Below are 19226 nucleotides of genomic sequence, written 5' to 3' on the forward strand. Positions count from 1 at the left end.
ACTGTCAAAGACAGAGCCAAGAGAAGGCTAGTGCCTCGCAAGCCACTCACAGAAGGAAGCCTCTGGGGACATGTGGGCTGTGGTTTGCTAGGAAAACAGACAGGATCTAACTGAATGGGAGATGCTTTTTGTGGTGGCAAATTTTAATCGTCACCTTGCCACAACTGTAGAATCACCAGGAAGAACGATCGATCTCTCAGTGAGGGATTGCCTAGGCCAGTTGGCCTGTGAGCATACCGATTGGGATCCGTGGTTGAAGTGGGAAAGCCCAGCCTGAAAGTGGGTCATGCTGTTTCCCACGGAGGAAGAGCAGGAAAAGCTAGACAAGCAAGAAGCATGCATCTGTTTCTTTCTGCTCCTGACTTGGGGGGGCGGGGAGGGCGCAGTGTTGGGACTAGCTGTTTCCAATTCCTTCCTGCCCCTGCTCTGATGGATTCAAACCTGAAATTGTCAGTTAAAATGAACCTATTCTTCCCTAAGTTACTTTGATCAAGGTGTTTTGTTACAGCCACAGAATGAAACGAAGACACCTTTTAACCTTTGAGAATACAAAACCCCCTGTCACTGTCGTCCTTTTAGGAGATGATAAAGTCCTCCGGTTGTGGCACCCAAACATCAGCACTAAGCCAGTTGGGAAGCTGGTGGGACACATGTTCAGCATCACAGAGATCGTAAACAACGAGAAGGAGCAACATGTCATCAGCCTCTCCTCTGCAAAGGTAACAAGAAAAAATAATGGAACCAAAATGAAGCTCTTTGTTCTTAAGGTCAGCTACATGGAGGCCCAGCATAAGCATGCATATACACATGTGCATACACAGACATATACATGCATACAAGTATACACATATGCATGTGTACCTGAACACACACATGCATACATACATACATACATGCATGCATACATACATACATACATACATGCATACATACATATATACATACATGGACACATGCATGCATGCATATTTTTTCTCTGGAGTAACTGATGACTGCTGAGAAAAATGTCAGAGAAGAGCAGCCACTACTATTTCTGTTGACCATAGCATAAGAAAGGACATGTTTAAAGATAGACATAACCTTCATATGGTGAAGAAACGATAGGATTCTCCCCTGTAGTAAAACACCAGAGGCTCCATTTCTAGATAAGTTTGTCATCACTAAGGTTAGAAAAAAACAAGGACTTCTGTGTTTTTCTTTGTTATGAAACTTACTTAAATGTCCTCTTTAAAGTAGTACAGAAGAAAAAGTGAGTTATAAATGTGAGAAATGAGAATCTTGAATATTAGTAAAATACTTCTTGCTGGATTAAATACAATCTATTTGAATGTCTTAGGAAGAATAAGTTCAATGAGTATGGCTAGTTATAATAGCAATTGCAATTTTTTCTGGGTGCTACATTTACATGACCTACTTCTCTCCACCCCCACAACTCCTCCCGTTGAACAACACCCCCTTGCAAACTCCTACTTACTTTTTGCTACAAGCATTTACATGTGTATATGTACAACCCGCTGAGTGCTTTCAGTGTTGCGTGTGTGTGTGTGTGTGTGTGTGTGTGTGTGTGTGTGTGTTTATGGTTAGAACCAATTGCTTGGGATTGAATGACTTACCAGGACTCAGCCCCGAAGAGCACGTCTCCCTCTTTCACAGCCATTAACTGGCTTTAGCTGTTCATCCAGGGGTGCAGTCCTGTGAGATTTCTCCATCCAAATTGGCCTGTCAACAAGTGTTGTCATTGTGCAGGTCTTGTTTAAGTGACCACATTGTTGGGATTCCATGGGTACATCTCCCTGACATATATAAAAAGACACTGTCTTTTTTTTTTTTTTTCCGGAGCTGGGGACCGAACCCAGGGCCTTGCGCTTCCTAGGCAAGCGTTCTACCACTGTGCTAAATCCCCAACCCCTAAAAAGACACTGTCTTACAGGCAGGACTAGGGCTCTGACTCTGACAATCTTTCTGCCTCCCTCTTCTCGGTTTCCTAAGTCTCCAGTATGGATTGTACTGTAGTTGGGTCAGTTGGTGTTGGATACCCATGGTCTGTTGTCTGTATTTTGATCAGTTGTGAATTTCTGTAGTAATTTCCGTTTAGTGTAAAAAGAAGTTTATGAATATTATAAGTTATACTGAGTTTGAATCCCCAGAACCCATGTAAAAGCTAGATATGTAGCATGAGCATCTCTAACCCCAGTGTTTATGCAAGATGATAGACACAAAAAGGACACTCTCTGGAGGCACACAGGCCAGCTAGCCTGGATTATGCAGTAGTGAACCAGACCTTGTTACAAACATGGTAAAAAGTGACTAACATATAAGGCTGTCTTCTGACCTGTGCACCCATATCAAACACACATACATACACACATATGAACATGTATCATACACATACATACAAGATGAATAGGTATCTTATTAATGGATATGAGCAATTATGAATAAATATGAATGGGTATTAATGAATAAAATGAATAATGAAACTCCACTGAGATATATTTATTCAAGAGCATACGTCAGAAAGATAAGATTTTCATACATCAGAATATTACCCTGTAAAAGATGCCATTCGATAAATTAATCTACATATTAGTGATGTTGGAGTGTTTAGCTAGCCATTTTCCAAGTTTGTAGTTAGTGTAAAGATTCTGATACAAAAGAATATTCTAGAGGAATTGAGCTGGAACTGACCTATAAGCCTCTTCCTTGAAGACAAACTCTCACAGTATCTCAAGGAGTTATGCAAGCCACTAGGGGAGAAAAGTAATCAGAAGTTCTACTAAGCTGAAAAGGCCTCAGAACACAGCAGTCATGAGCCTGGCAAGATACTGTGGTGATTCAACAGTGGCACTCACATCTTGGAGGTAATCAACAGTGGGAATTGGACTTCAGACTCATTGAGTAAGAGGGATTCGCCTGGTACGATAAACATAGCTAGCTAAGTGTGGCTGGTGAGGTCATGGGATTCAGAGGGGAACTTAGTGCTATCATTTCTGCGGAAGATATAATTAAGAGATGGCAATCAGCTATGAAAACATGTGATAAAGCTACAATACCTAACAGAATAATATGCAAAAAGAGTTAGGTCTACAGAACAAAAGAGATAATGCAAGGACTAGTGTGTGTGTGCGCGTGTGTGTGTGTGTGTGTGTGTGTGTGTGTGTGTGTGCGCGCGCGCGCACGCGCGCGCGCACGTGTATAATCTTATATGATGAGATTAACACTTAAAATTTAAGAGTAAATCACAATTCACACCATACAAGTTAGTAGACAAACTAACCATGAAGGAAAACACATATGTAGTCATATCACCACTGGGTAATATGCAAAAAGATACATTCCTTATAAGTTAAAGATAAAACATAGAACTTCCTCAAACATTCAGAAGGAAATATAGGTGCATATTCATACAGCTTCCAAGTAATTCCTAAGCACCTGCTGGTAAGTGGAATATAAAATATAACTGTATCAAAATCCAAATAATCTGCCATGTAATCTTGATAACTATCGTTTAGTCAATGATACAAAATATTTGGCAGAGTGCAAAGTACATGGCCAATTCTTTTGATTACAACCTTACAGGACTGTTTTATATTAGAATGAGTGCCTACTAACCCTATCACCACACACGCACACACACACATGCACATGCACACACGCACACGCACACACACACGCACACGCACACGCACACACACACAATTATCACAAGTTGTACATGTGGGGGAAAATGGGATCTAGGCAATAATTTGCCAAGGCCATACTTGTCATCCTGAGGTAACATGTCATGAATCACGAGTTTGCTTCTTTCTCTGTCACCCTGTTCTCACAAAGCAAAAGGCAGACAGCAGAGAAGGGCAGAATGCAATAAAAATGGTGGAAAACCGGAAAAGGAGTTTAAGCAAGCACACGAATAAAACCTTGACAGATAAGTGGGACATTGAAGGGGACAGAGGGCAGAGGTCTGAATTTGCAGGCATGTTTATGTGGTGTTTGTAGATATCATGAGGAAGCAGCTTGAAAGGAAGCAGCCTCGCTTAGCTCTGTGTATGAGAACAGAAGTATTATAATGTATGACATGTACAATGTGTTTTCATCCTACACATATGTTCATACTTCCCCTATAGCCTCTAAGATCTAACCCCTCTTCCCCTTCCAGCTTGTGTTCTCTCTCTCTCTCTCTCTCTCTCTCTCTCTCTCTCTCTCTCTCTCTCTCTCATAACATACCAGGTGCTACACTCTTAAAATACTCTCTCTCCCTCTCTGAGAGGCCGTCAACTGTCAGATTCTCAGATAGGAGTGGGGACTATGAGCCTGTGCAAAGGCTGTGTGTGCTGATGTCTTCACCTCATTGTTTTCCTTGCCAGTCATAAAATTAGCAAGCCCAATTCCACATTACTAAGAGATTTTTGGTTTGCTTTTGTTTTTTGGTAACAACTCAATACGCAATTTTGCGTTGAATTCCCTATAAAGACCATGTCAAGCACCTGCCATCCATTTGTACTTCAGTCATACATACCCCAATTCTCACATGTACCATCTTCCCATGATGACATCTCTCAAAGGGTTTCATTGCCTCACAGGTTTCCAGGCTCCTGACAATGTAAAATCGTGTAACGCATTGAATCAACCTGATTTGATTCACTAGTTAACCTCTTGTGGCCATTGGTAATGTTTAGAAAGGCAGGCCAAATCCCAGACTTCCTTGATACACGAAAGACTAATCTGTTCCTAAATTGCTCACCCCATCTAAATGACACCATGGCTCTGAAGAAGGGCTCTAATGATGAGACTTGTGCTGTGTCACGATGTCCATGTTTCCGTTTAAAGAGTACTTACGGGGCAGCACGATGACCCATCTTCCTGTTATGTGTCTGCGCTCTGCTGTGATATTAATAGCACTTCCATTGGTCATTGTATTTGAGAAGCCCCTCTCCTGGTTCTCCAGTCACCGCATGTGCATAAATTCCAAGTGCCTTGTTAACGCTGAGCCGTTTTTGGTCTAGAGTGTTGTACTGTTTTCTATGAATATGAGCTCAACTCCTAACACTCAGATATTTCACTCTGCTCACTCTGTAACAAACACTCATCAAGGGGGAGAAAAGAGTTATTAATGCCTCTGGCTAACAGCAACTGACGTGAAGCTTTGCCCGGAGGAGAGCCAGAAACCCCCGCTGAACCAGAGCGTGCAGCCTTGGGTACACATTGCTTCATTTTTCTAAGCCCCCTTTATTATTATTATTACTTATTGTTTCTCACAGAGGGCTGCAGGCAAAGCCTTTCTCCTGTGCTTTTTCTATGATGTTTTGTGGCTGATGACTTGAGTCCCCCACTCCTTTATTCTCAAAGTTTAATCAGTTTCATAATTCACTATTTTTCCACTTCTAAAAGAATCCTTTTTTAAATTATTGCATTCCCGATTTGTTTGGAAAAACGACATTTTTACTCTTATTGCTACCAGACTATGAATAGTTTTGTTTTGTTGTTGTTATTGTTGTTGTTGTTGTTTGAAATTTATGGTCACTTGTACATATGCAAGGTTTAATCATTACTCCATTCTATCATCCCAAGATTTGTTCAGTGAGCTTGTCCCTTAAACCAATTCAGAGTCCTTCTGGAACAGTTTGGTTCTGTTTTCTTCCTAAGCATCCCCAGGGCTGACTGGCTCGCTAGGCTCTCCTAAGCTTTGGCATCAACACCTTCAACAATCCAGCCCCTGCTTACAGCTGTTGACAGAACCCAGCAGGCAGCCATCACCTCATCCATATTAGAAGTTTTTCTCTCAAAGGCACCAGCAAATTACTAACACCAAAGAGCGGCCTCTTCATCCACCTCTTCACTGTATTTTCTTCTTGTCCATTTCAATCTGCACACAGGTTCCACAGCCTCTCCTCCTGTTACTTTCCCCGATACTGACTTCCCTTAACATTTCTTCCTCCTCCCTCATGACGCCTTTTCTAGTCTTATGACCTACATTCACATATAAATGCACACTCTCAATTTAAAGTCTAGTTCATTATAAGAAAAAATACGGAGTCGTTTCTCTTTTCTTTCTCAGTCTCTTATTTCACTTACTGTGATGTCCAGAGGCATCTATTTTCTTGTGGCTGTATGAAATCCTATTCTGTGTGCGTAGCATACTTTATCCATTCATCTCTTGATAGACATCTAAATGAGTTCTGTCGTCTGGATATTGGGAGTCGTGAGGGGAATCCAGTGACTAGAGACAGACTCTTAAGCAATGGTTTGTAGTCGGTTACGCCATGCCAATGTGGGAATCAAGAACCAAGTTGAATCAGAGCATCTGTGCGCTCACAGTGTCAATCACTTCTCAGTCTATGTTTAGAAGAACATGATCCACTTTAAAGACGTGATGGTAAAGCATAACAATGTGTACAAACCCTCCTGTTCCCCAGGTCTTCCGAGTGTGGGATATACAGACTCTATCAGTATTACAAGTCTTCCACGATAGCCAGGGAGGACCAGGAGACATGCAGATTTACGCTATGGTATATGATACTAACCACGGCATGCTCATCACAGGTATGAGGGCCTAGGCCTGACTAATTAATTTCATGTCTTTTACATTTTTTAAAAAAAAAGATAGCTCTTGAGTTCTTACTATGAAAACACACACACAGAAAAAGAAATGACTAACCATGCTAAGTGACAATCTATTAATTTTACTGTCTTATCATCCTATGTGAGTTAAATGAACCTCAGCTTGATGAAAATACCAAGTCAGTTCTATAAGATGATAACCCAGGAGTACATGGCCCGGGTGAACCAGAAAGAAGGGGCAAGGGAGTTGATGCTATGTGTAGGTCTCCGGTTTGACTCTTGGGTACACTAAATTGGTACTGTCATGGGGTAGTGGCACTTGAAGGTAGCAGCATGAACTTGTTTTCTGAAGCAAGACAGTTCTGGTAAGAAATTGGTTACTCTGAAGATGGATACAAACTTCCTCAACTGCCCTTGTTTCCAGACAATGAACAGTAGGGAGGGTGGGCAGAACCCAGGAAAAATGAGTCCTGAACACAATGCCAAATTGTTTTATGTTTCATTTTGTTTGGGTTTATTTTCTCTCCACAGACACTGAAAAGAAAAAGAACCCCGTCAGCCATTTTGGTTGGCTACCGTTCACATGCACAGACTTTAGCTTTTAGAAGATGGCTATATTAATAGCAGCTCTGCCCTCTGGAACACTAACCACAATTGCTTTCCCTAACCATATTGCTGCTGACCACCTGCTCTGAGTTCCAGGGGGATTAATCAAGGCAGGGGAATGATTGGTGCTTTCTCTGTTGGGGAATGCAATTAGTTTTAATTTCGAGTTGTTCCTTTTTCCTGGGTTAGAAGTGAACTCTCTCACTTCATGCTCAGTAGATAATTTCCCAGCCTGTAAAGCAGAACGTAGCTCCAGTTGGGAATGCCTCTCCTTTATTTGCCCTCCTCTGAAATGAACAGATTCACGGCTTTACACAAATGTCACCTCTGAACACGGACACTAGCTCTCTCGATTACTGGGTTTAGCACTTCCATCCCGACGATCCTCAGAATACTGAAGGATTCAAATCCCAAGGCAGAAAAGAAAATGGAGAATAGAAAAGCCACAAGTGCTTCCCACTCCTGCGTACTTTGGGTCGCGTTCTTCCTTGCAGAAGTACCGACCTCTGGGTACTGCCTGATCATTCAAAGGACAGCCATCAGCTTGACGTCAGGATTACACCAAGTGTACATATCTGTGTGTAGATTCAAGTGACATCATGTAGAGTAGCTTTGAGCCAGGTGGGACAGCAGCACTGTTCTCACTCAGTGGTTGGTAGAGCACATTGTTGCTGTTGGTGTGGTCATGAATCTGCTGCTGCTGCTGCTGATGGTGATGATGATGATAATGGTGATGATGATGACAGCGGCAGCGGCAACGACAACGACGACAGCTATTTGATGCCTCCTTCCTCCTTCCTTTAAGGCAGGAACTGTTAACTGAAGTTTTATAAATGGCAAAACTAAGACTCAAACAGTTCAACTGACTAGAATGTTAGAGCAGAGCTAAGACTCAGTCTCAGAACTTCTGACTCCCGGATTTGCATTTGTCCTTCCTTCCTACATTGTTTCTGTTATTGTAGTACAAGTAGCCAAAAAGATAGAAAGTGTCAGTTCTCCACATGCCAGTCCTGTTATGCTAACTCTCTCTAATGTGTTAAAGGACACACGGAGAAGCTCCCAGTGTGCCTCCGAGAGCCTGATGGCTATCCATCTGTCACGTTTCCAGACAGTGATATTAGCATTACCTGAACATTTCCAAATGAATAGTCTATATCATAAAATCTAAACACCTTAAGAAAACAGTAAATGCTGCTAAGACTTTGAGAGGTTCTTGGGAATTATTTGAGAAAGTCACCACAGCACCTACAGTGGCATCTTCATGTCCTCATCCATAAGGTAGGAAGAGGCTACCTAGTCTTAGAAGTTCTGCTTTTATTTAAACCACAGAATTGCAGGGCTGTGGTAGCTCATGCCTTTAATCTCAACACTCAGGAGGTAGAGGAAGGAGGATCTCTGAGTTTGAGGCCAGCCTGGTGTACAGAGTGAGTTCCAAGGCAACCAGGACTACACAGAGAAACCCTGTCTCAAAAACAAACAAACAAACAACTACAGAATGCTTGCTCTGATAATATCATCAGTATTTCCATACATTAAACTAAAGCAGACAGGTATATGATTTTGAGGCTTAAGTCATACACTTAGGAAAATGATTGAATACTGCTTTCCCGTACCCTGGCCGTGCTAACCACATCTATTATTATGGTGATTTGGAAATTAATTTTACTATTGACGTTGCAATCACTGGCCTGCAATCATTCTCATTCATTATATTTAATCAGACCATGCTCACAGCGTGTGTTATCTTTTGCTGGCTTGAAGAACCCTCTGACTCCAATTCCACAGGCAGAGAAAGCCACAATTCAGCGGAAGGCTGGTGGACTGCACCACTGGTGTGCACACACTGGTGAGGCACAGTAGGGAAGAGGAAAGCAGACTATGAAATTAGGAAACTGGAGGTCAAAGTGACCTGGGTTTGAAAGATAATGAAGTCTCCAGCGAGTGCTTTTCTCTGGCTGAATCACATTTGCTGTGTTTGTCAGAGATGTTTTAGAGCAGACAACTGTATTCTCACCTCATTAAATGCTGAAGCAGTGGCCTTTTATACTCTAATCTCACTGACCAGATGGTTGGGTCAAGTCCTCTGTGCAATTTCAGACTTCTGAACTGACAATTAGGGATGCAATGCTTTTGTAAAAGTAAAAATCACTTTTTACTTAGTTTTTAATATGTGATATCACTATGCAACTCAGTTGGCCTGGGACCCATGGTCCTCCTGTTCCAATCTCCAGAGTGTGGGATTACAAGGTGGCCCCATCAGACCCACCCATCCTTGTGACGGCTCTCCTTTCACTCTTCCTCTTCAGGATCCAGTGTAATAGACATGTATCCTTTGACCAGGATGATACAGGACACCAAGCAGGTTCCTCACACTCACGAACGAGAAGTCAACGTCATGCTCTATAACAAGTACTTCCACCAAGTGCTGACTATCTGCTCAGAGTCTGTGATCAAGGTGAGTGTGATGACTCCCTAGGCAGGAAAAGGATGAGCAGGTGAAATGTCAGCTTTGTGTTGGAGGTTGTAGAGTGGGGCTGGGGTGTCAAGACAGGATTTCTCTGTAGCCCTTCATGTCCTGGAACTCAATTGGTAGGCCAGGCTAGCCTCAAGCTCAGAGATCCACCTGTCTCTCTGCCTCTGCCTCTGCCTCTGCCTCTGCCTCTGCCTCTGCCTCTGCCTCTGCCTCTGCCTCTGCCTCTGCCGCCTCTGCCTCTGCCTCCTCTGCCTCTGCCTCTGCCTCTGCCTCTGCCTCTGCCTCTGCCTCTGCCTCTGCCTCTGCCTCTGCCTCTGCCTCTGCCTCTGCCGCCTCTGCCTCTGCCTCCTCTGCCTCTGCCTCTGCCTCTGCCTCTGCCTCTGCCTCTGCCTCTGCCGCCTCTGCCTCTGCCTCCTCTGCCTCTGCCTCTGCCTCCTCTGCCTCTGCCTCTGCCTCTGCCTCTGCCTCTGCCTCTGCCTCTGCCTCTGCCTCTGCCTCTGCCTCTGCCTCCTCTGCCTCTGCCTCTGCCTCTGCCTCTGCCTCTGCCTCTGCCTCTGCCTCTGCCTCTGCCTCTGCCTCTGCCTCTGCCTCTGCCTCTGCCTCTGCCTCTGCCTCTGCCTCCTGAGTGCACCAGCACCACCCGGCCGAATCATTTTCTTCTTATAGGTAAAATAGCAAGTTTTATATGTAGTGGTCCACAGACTGAGACAATATATTGAAGCTCTCTTTAAGCTTTCACAAATAGACAATGGAGTGTTTCAAGCCAGTTCAGGCCACATGGTTGATTAAATACTGCCAGATGACACAATAGAAATTTTAAAAATATCACCATATATTTATTTTGTAGGGGAAGGGGTGTGTGTCTACAACTTGCAGGAGCTGGTTCTCACCTTCTACCATATTGGTTTCAGGGCTAGAACTCAGGCCAACTGGCTTGGTGGCAGGTGTCTCCACCCTCTGAACCAAATAGAAACTTCAAAGGAAATATAGTAAGAACAACAACAGCAACAACAACAGATACAGCTTGTATTTTAATTTCACTGGAGGGTGTGTGGCAAGAAGAAAGGGAAAGACATGTAATAGTCATTCACCATAACTTGGCAGGCTATGTGCCAAGACCGCTGACTCTATGATATTTAAAATCTCATGAAAGGTCGGGGCAGATAGACACAGTCTTCAATTCTAAGGATGAGAAAGATGGGACTCAGAGATAAGTGACTGCCACAGCCACTAACTGTTCGCATGAAGGTAGAATACGAGGCTGGCTGTGTCTGCCGTGTGCACTCAGGCTTGGGGCTCTGTACCTCTAGCCCTGTCAATAGCAATAGCTGTGTTGAGTGACGTATTACTTGGCCATGCTAACTATGTCTGTCATTACAATGACTGAAATCTAGCCGTGATACCTGGAGGTGTCTATATAAGGTTTCCATTCTGTTAGCTCATGAACGCACTAAGAGGAGGCCTAGAGAACTAAAGCAAGCCATCCTCTGGGAACTCATCAAATTCCTTCTCATATTTTAACCTTCTTTGGTCAGCTGCTAGAGATTTTCTCAAACCTGAATCCCCTGAATTTAGTTAATTATCATAGGATTTTTTTTTTGCTGCTCCTGTAGATAAAATAGACTAAAGTCAATCCTGCCCTACACTCACGTGAGGTGTCTTATGCCTGGTCTGCCTTATCTTTCCCCACAGATGACGGAGAGAAGTATCTAAGGAAGGTTTTCTACCATATTAGATGGTGAGAGGTGGTAGCTCAGACTTGGAGATGGGTGATCTCAGGATCCATTTATTCAGGGACCCGCATGCCTCCCTCCCCCCTAAGAACCTTGTCTATCACAACACTCAGAGGCAGAGAATGTAGCCTCTGGACCAGATTGACTTCATCTCGATCTTGGCTCTGTTACTATCCAGCAGCCACTATCTTGTTCCCTGGGAGAAAGGTGCACCTCTCTGCCTCTGGCCCTCTGAGTGTGCTGCCCTACCCCCACCAGCTCAAGAGCTGCCAGGAGGCTCAGTTGCTCACTGACCAGAAAATTTACACCCGAACATGGTGTAGCCACAAAGTAGGAGAGACGTAGACCATAGCTGTACAGGTCTATGCCCTCTGCATGTTTCCACCGGGAGGAGTTGATGAAGCATGGTGTTTCTGGGCTTTTCCTGACACTGCCAGGCTGTTTCACAGATGATACATTTCACAGTTGCTTACCACACCTTCCCTGTCACCATGTCTCATACTAGTCACAAAACTACCTAAAATGACCAGTGAGCTCTTTCTTTAGGATTTATCCACATAGTATGCTGCTCACCACGCTTTTAGCCTCTAACCCTTGAAGCCATTATGAATTTAATTGAGCACTTATTAATTCTTGTATTTCTATCCTGCTGCCACCTCTGAATCACCCTTATAGTCATAATGTGGTTTCCATTACTGTGACAAAATAACCCAAGACAAGCAAGTTGCAACGAGGAAATCTTTGCTTCAGTACAAGGTTCTGGAGGTTTCTGTTAGTGGTGAATTAGCCCAGTGGCTTTGGACAGTTGACGAAACAACACATCGTGATAGGATGTGAGAGTGAACAAACTCCTCACCTCGTGGTAGTCAGGAAGTGAAACAGAGGAAGGGGAGGGGCTGAGGGGCAGACCTCCTTAAAAAACATGTCCCCCAGTTGTCTAAAGCCTCCACATGACTATTCTCCTGTGGTTGGGGACTGCCTCAGCTATCTGATATGCAGCAGATGCACTCAGGGATACACAGTCACCGATAATAGGCATCATCTGTCACAGCTTGACTTTGAGCAAACCGACACCCAGGCAGGACACTAGGGAAGGTGTGAGATGTGCAGAGTACTACTTTGAAATTTTTGAAAATGGTAAAAAAAAAAAAAAAAACTTTGCTCAGAAATGAAAGGCAGATGTATGAAACACTCGTTTTTGCTGATGTTTTTCTCGTCTATAGGTATGGGAACTTGAGACCGGTCTCCAAATATACCAAATTCTAGACCCTCATGGCTTCAGTATTGAACTGACCTGCGCAACTATTGATGACAGTGGGTTTCTTTTTGCCACAGGAGCATATAATGGTGAGACTCGTGTTCCCAGTATGACATCTCCGCCTACGTTTTAGAGGGTTAAGGGAAAGTGTGAATGAGGCTGACATGCAGACACTCCCGAGGGATGGCCATGCCTGAGTGAATATCAATGAATTCTCTTTCACGGCCGCCAATGTCTTAATATGGATGTCAAAAACAAACCAGTAACTTATATCCTATTTGCATGGCTGGCACAATAGTGCACAAAAGCTTTTCACATATGACATGTGTGTATACAAATACCCTAATGAAACCCACTGCTCTATGCTAACTTTAAAAACTAGTTATAAAAAATACAAACCAAAGATTTTCATCACTAAGCACATCAGTCAGGACGCTGGCCCACAGAGTCCCGCCGACATTTTCAGTTTTAACGTGCCTAACTACTTACAATAATTTAATACATTATGGAAAGCCACGTCACACTGTCCTCAGGACTGAAAGGACTTTCACGTGTGCCACCTCATTGAAACTTTTGTTGGGAAATAGCTGTGTTGCCCTGACTTACTCTGTCCTGATGCCTCTGTCATCCTGTTAGCTAAAAGGCAGTCATTAGACTTGGGGTCTCTTGCTGCTGCCATAGTATAGTATATAAGTGTGTGTATGTACATGTGTGTGTACATATGTGTGTTTATGTGCACTAAGAATTAAATCTAGAGCCTTGTGCATGCTACCCATATATGCTACCTCTGAGCTACAATCCCAACCCATACAATAATTTTACTCACAGTATCTTCAGAGACCATGCAAAATACCCTTCTAGCTTTGGTATAGAATGCCTAGAGTTCTGTACTGGATATATCTCTATATCTAGGTTCCATGAAATCACATCAAACTTGGGGGACTTTTGGACTCAGATGTGACTGTGTATCCTATTTCTTTCTCTGTGGAGCACTTGCAGGCACCAGAGACTGGCAGACTGCCCCACCTTTCCACCTCATCTTGTTCTGAACACCCCCAAAGGATCTGCTTGCTCTAGTGTAGATGCTGTGGCCGACTATGTGCACTGTGCAGAATATATTTATTCAGGGTACATTTGATAAATAAATGCTTCCTCACGAAGCATTTGATGGAATGAGTGGGCATCCGATGTGAAAGTCGGACGTTTGAAAATAGGAACAGAAGATAGCCCAGCAGGGATGAAGTCATGAATGCCAAGCCAAGGTGTGAGAGCGCATCAGCCCATAACGTGTGGGAGAGCACACTGTTCCTCCCTGACGAGCATGGCTGAGCAAAGCAGCCTCACCATGCGCGCCACAGGCACTTGCCACACCACATCCATATGAAAATTACTAGTATTGGAGATGCAGCGTCACGGCCCTGACGTCAGGCAAGTGACCCCATATGAGTCTAGCAATAATATTATTTGCATGCAAGTGTGTTATTTTATCTTATTAGTCCTGCCATCTTGGTTTCTCCGAAGACACCTCAGCTGATGCTGATGAGCCGTCTATAATTTCAGGTGGCAGAGATCTGGGACTTAAGGCACCTTAGAAAGTGGGATTCCTAGCATCTCAGGGCGACTCCGCCTACAGCCTCCTCTCACTGTTAACTCCCTCAGGAGCAACTGAGAAGTAGCCCCCACTGGTCTCTGCCTTGCTTGGACAGTCAGAGTTTTCAAGTTGAGGAAGTCTAAGTGATTGCCTAAGCCAGGAAGGAGTGTGAGTCTGATGAACTCGATGACTATTGTTTTAGATAAGGTCTCACCTCACAACTCTGGCTGGCTTAGAGTTCATGATGTAGACCAGGCTAGCCTCAAGCTTTGTCTGTCTCTGTCTCCTTCCTGAGTGCTCATTAGGGACAATTTCTTTTTATTGCTTTCCTACAAACTATAGAGTGATTGAGGGCAGGTAGTGGTTTTCATTTTAGAAGCCAGAGTTCTTACCATTGTTCAGAGTACCCTGGGTAGTTCTTGCTGCTGTGCAGAGAGCATCCTGGATATATTGAATGCTTGGTGTTGGTAATGAGCAAATAAAGGATGGGGTAAGAATGTTGCTAATGGGGGTGGCCTGGCAGGGGCCACACAGTCACATCATTGCATGTGGAGATGTGGAGAGGGGATGTTAGGCTGAGAGAAGCCAAGTTGGAAACCTAACCTTCAACACTAAGGCCCGGGGTGGGGGGCAGGGGATGAACTGATCCAAACCAAAGCATATACACATTGCTTTCAAGACACCACACAGTGCCTCTTGTTTCTTTGATCAGCCTGTGACAAACCAAGGCCCACAGAAATGCACCTCTCAGGATACATTTCAACAGGATCACTGTCCCCTGGGCTGAGTCAGGCTGTGTGCTCACTGTCTTACTCACAGGTACTTTTTCTCCATGCCCTCAGGGACAGTTAAGTTGTGGGACTTTGGCAGTGGGCAGGAGATGAAAATGATGCCCGAAGGGAAAGACTGGGTGGAGGAGGAACACGCTTTGCTGCGCCTGTTTTTCCTCAAGTCCCAAGTGAAGCAACAGCACTTCATCCTTGCCTTGGAGCGCAACGGGACTATCAAGATGGTCCAGGTGTGAACCCTGCTTCCATGTTTGCACTGCGGGTGGTCCTCCTGGGGGACATCCATGGTGATCCTCTTTTCTCTCGTGTCTCTGCCTCTGTCTATCTGTCTCCATCTCTCCATATCTCTGCCACTTCCTGTGTTCTTTCTCGGTATATCTCTGTGTATATGTCTCAATCTCTCATTCTTCCTCTCACTCTCTCCTCTCTGGTTTTGTGTAGCCCAGACTGACCCTGAACTCCTGGTTCTCCTGCCTCTACCTCCCCAGGGCAAACACCACCATACCTGCTTGCTCAATTTGTGTGCTGCTAGGACTTGAGTCTAAAGCCTCAACCAGATTAGGCAAGTGACGTACGGACTGAGCTACATCTCTGCCCCCATTCAACTCCCTCTTCCCAGTCAGTTGAGGACAGTGCTTATCCACCAACTGTCCTATGATGCCCCTACTAACTTGACTCAAGTCCGGGCAAGTGCCGGAAAGCACAGTTACCCAGGCTCAGCATCCAACCCATCACATGTTTGCTTCAGCATCATCCGGGAGCCCCTAAAAGTGGGTGTCAGAAAGATCAAAGTGACACGCACATCAGCCACTGCTGGCATTGCTCACACCCCCCCTTGACAATAATCCTCTGCTCCTCAGGAAGGTCCCTCAGCAGATTATGTCCCTTACAGCCCCATAAAACATTCAGAGACGCTCACGTCGCTTTTTTCCATTTCTCACTAAAATTACTTTGTGTATTTTAAGGTTAACGATGCAATCTGCTCAGGGCTGTTTGGGGAGGATTGAAATGGGCTAATTTATTTTTCCCGAGAGTCTATCACCGCTTAGGAATACTAATGCCTTCTTCGGATTTAAAAAGAAGCCAACATCATTTATCCTGGCAGTGTGGCCCTCACCGGGTCAGTCAGACCTCAAGGACTAACCTTGCCTTTGTTGTTCTCTGAAAGCTAAGATCAGAAAAGTAAGTCTTGCATAGAATTTCAGTGTTGAAGCACTGACATTGGCTGGCATGACTAATATCCTTGTAAGCTGAGAGAAAGGAGGGAAAATCGTCCCCAGGCAGTGGATTCTTCCCTTGCTGTCTGCGTGCGTACTCTGCGGTGTGGCTGTGGACAACTGCCTTGGCACCCCGGATAAAGCACAGTGCCACATGGTGCCATTTGGAAGTTGCCATGATCAATCAGCACAATGACAGGAATCACAGTGCTTGAAGGGATGCAAAGTGAACCATGATTCTGGGCCCGGGGTGTGCAGCTTGGTTGGCAGACTGCTTGCTTTATACATGCACAGAGCCCTAGGTTTGATCTCTAGTACCACATAAACTGGGGGTGGTGGCAGGTATAATCCTTGCACTCAGGAAGTAGAAGCAGGAGGTCACAAGTTCAAGGTCACCCTCAGCTACAGAATGAGTTCAAGGTCAGACTGGGACACATGGGGCCGTCACCTATCAAAAATGATTTGAGATCTGCTCTAACCATTTCCATGTTGGCTACTCTTGTCCTCTGTGCAGAGCCCTAGATTAAGCTTGGTGAGAACGGGATGCTTCATTTTGTATCCAAATTCTTACCCTGCCCATAGTAGATGCTCATTAAAGGTTGAAAGACTAAACTATTGAGAAATTCTTGAAAGAGAGAAAGTAATAAAGATGTGAGGGCTATTTGAGGAAACCTCCTGTCTCACATTGCAGAGTTGACAATGTAATATGTAAAACAGACGAAATCTCAATGAGCAGTGGAACCGAGGGAGCCTCACTGAGACCGTTGTCTCTTTCACTCGCAGAGTTTTTCATAGCAGACTGGACTCTTAGCAACTTAGATTATGAGAGGCCTCAGGATCTAAACCCTGGCCAAACAACAGCTTTGAAGCCTTGTTGGAACCCCAAATCACACTGCTTGGTCATTGCTAAAATTCTTCTTACCCCAACAAAGCTGACCAAAGGAATTTCTACACACACACACACACACACACACACACACACACACACACACACACACTCACACACACACACACGGGAGGGGGGGGAATAGAAGCCTCAGAACCACATCTAACATCTAAAGGCTTTAAATAATGGAAGAGATTTTTATCCATCCACTGACTGAAGAAAAATAAAGGCCAAAAAACGTAGGAATTTGGTCATCCAAGACTTAGGCCACACTAGAACTAAGAACGCAGCTCACTGTCTTCCCTCCCACAACAGTCATCTCTGCTCTACCCTGGCCACTTTTCATTCTGGAACAATCCTTGTTCTGTTAGCAAAAGGACCAGCCTTAAAATATTTGGCTTTTATGTCCATACAAAAGTAAAAAAAAAAAACAATAGTACCAACAATAACTATCATAACACAAAAGCAAATAAAAATATGCACAAGTGAATTTGATTGAGAGATGCATCTCAGTAAATAAGGTGGAAGATCCACTGAGGATGATCCTGACTTCGGCTCCCACATGCTTTTACACACGTGTACACATACCAACATGCATGCACACATACAAACACAGCTAGCTTGTAGTCCATCACTGAAGAGAGTAAGGGCCAGAACTCAGAGCAGGAAGTTAAGCAGAGACCACGGAAGAGTGCTTCAGACTGGTTTGCTTAACCTGACTTCTTATGGTGCCCCACAACCACAGCCCAGGGGTGGCCTCAACCATGATGGGGTAGGTCTTTCACATCCATCACTAGTAAAGAAAATGCCCTCCAGGCTTGCTCACAGGGCCAGTCTGGTGGGGGGCTGAGGTTCCCTCTTCTAAAAGGACTCAAGCTTGCATCAGTTTGACATCAGACTAACCAGCAGAGATACAGAGATGACATGTATATGCAGAGCTATGGAAACTTCCATGCCTGATATCAGATTCAGGGTGCTGGTTACCATGGAGAGTGAGAAGCAAAGAAAATTAGGCTTTGAGTGGAGCACCATGCTTGTGAGTTGACAGTGCAGAATAATGGGGTACCAGTCAGTGTTTGCTCTATTCTTTTTAAGGGGGGACTTTAGCCAAAATACCCAACAAAGGGGAGACAGAACCTTTAGAGATCATATTCAGTGGATAAGTATGGCCCCTGGTTGAGGGATGGGGCCACCCACCTCAAAAATATTAATCTAGAAGTCCTCCTGTCAAAAGGAAATGCAGAGACAAAGAGTGGAGCAGAGACTGAAGGAAAGGCCATCCAGAGACTGCCCTTCCTAAGGATCCATCCCATCTGCAGACACCAAACCCAGACACTATTGCTGATGCCAAGAAGTGCTTACTGACAGGAGCCTGGTACAGCTCTCTCCTCAGAGGCTGTGCCAGAGCCTGACCAATACAGATGCGGATGTATACACCCAAACATCTGACTGAGCATGGGGACCCCAATGGAGGAATTAGAGAAAGGATTGTGGGAACCCCATAGGAAGAACAACAATATCAACCAGCCAGACCACCCCCTCCCCAAAGCTCGAATGGACTAAACCACCAATCAAAGGGTACACTAGGGGTTTGGGGGTACTCATGGCTCCAGCAGGTTATGTAGCAGAGGATTGCCTTATCAGGCATCACGGGAAGGGGAGGCCCTTGGTCCTGTGGAGGCCATAGAGGGATGCTAGGGTGCTGAGGCAGGTATGGGTGAGTGGGTGGGGGAGCACCGTCATAGAGGCAGGAGGAAGGGGAGAGGAAGGAGGCTTATGGAGGGGAAACTGGGAAGGGGGATAACATTGGAAATATAAATAAATAAAATAACCACTAAAAATTTTTAAAACTTAAAAAAAAAACAGCTTGAAGGAAACAATTTCATTGAGCCTTTTTCCCCCCCCCGCTTACTGAATTTCTTCTTCATAAGGGAAAGGAAGATGATATCATCCTCACGGTGATATGGGAGCTGCCCAATGCCATGCCTTACCTACAATACGGGAGCCATATTGTGCATCTGAAGATGTCAACTAAAGAAAGGGCAATGGGCATTCCTTTCCCAGACGTCGAGCTAATCGTCCAGAAAAGCATTTCTCAACAAACTACTGTACGTTC

The 19226-nt window shown here is 44.6% G+C and overlaps 1 protein-coding gene across 4 annotated transcripts in view; it reads left to right on the plus strand.

The window, feature by feature from the left end:
• The window catches only part of Wdr64 (WD repeat domain 64), a 116956-nt gene that overhangs the window by 57265 nt on the left and 40465 nt on the right, over nt 1–19226 (plus strand). For all 4 annotated transcript variants that reach the window (XR_015635408.1, XM_087581689.1, NM_001430829.1 and 1 more), the window contains 6 exon segments: nt 580–719; nt 6414–6540; nt 9471–9619; nt 12594–12717; nt 15062–15237; nt 19042–19218. Coding sequence is in view for 3 of the 4 variants with exons in the window: in XM_087581689.1 (XP_087437815.1) it covers nt 580–719; nt 6414–6540; nt 9471–9619; nt 12594–12717; nt 15062–15237; nt 19042–19218 (893 nt within the window). In the remaining variant the exon portion in view is untranslated.

Source organism: Rattus norvegicus, chromosome 13 (assembly GCF_021556685.1).
Source record: "Rattus norvegicus strain SHRSP/BbbUtx chromosome 13, alternate assembly SHRSP_T2T, whole genome shotgun sequence".
In the NCBI taxonomy this organism is placed as follows: Eukaryota; Metazoa; Chordata; class Mammalia; order Rodentia; family Muridae; genus Rattus; species Rattus norvegicus.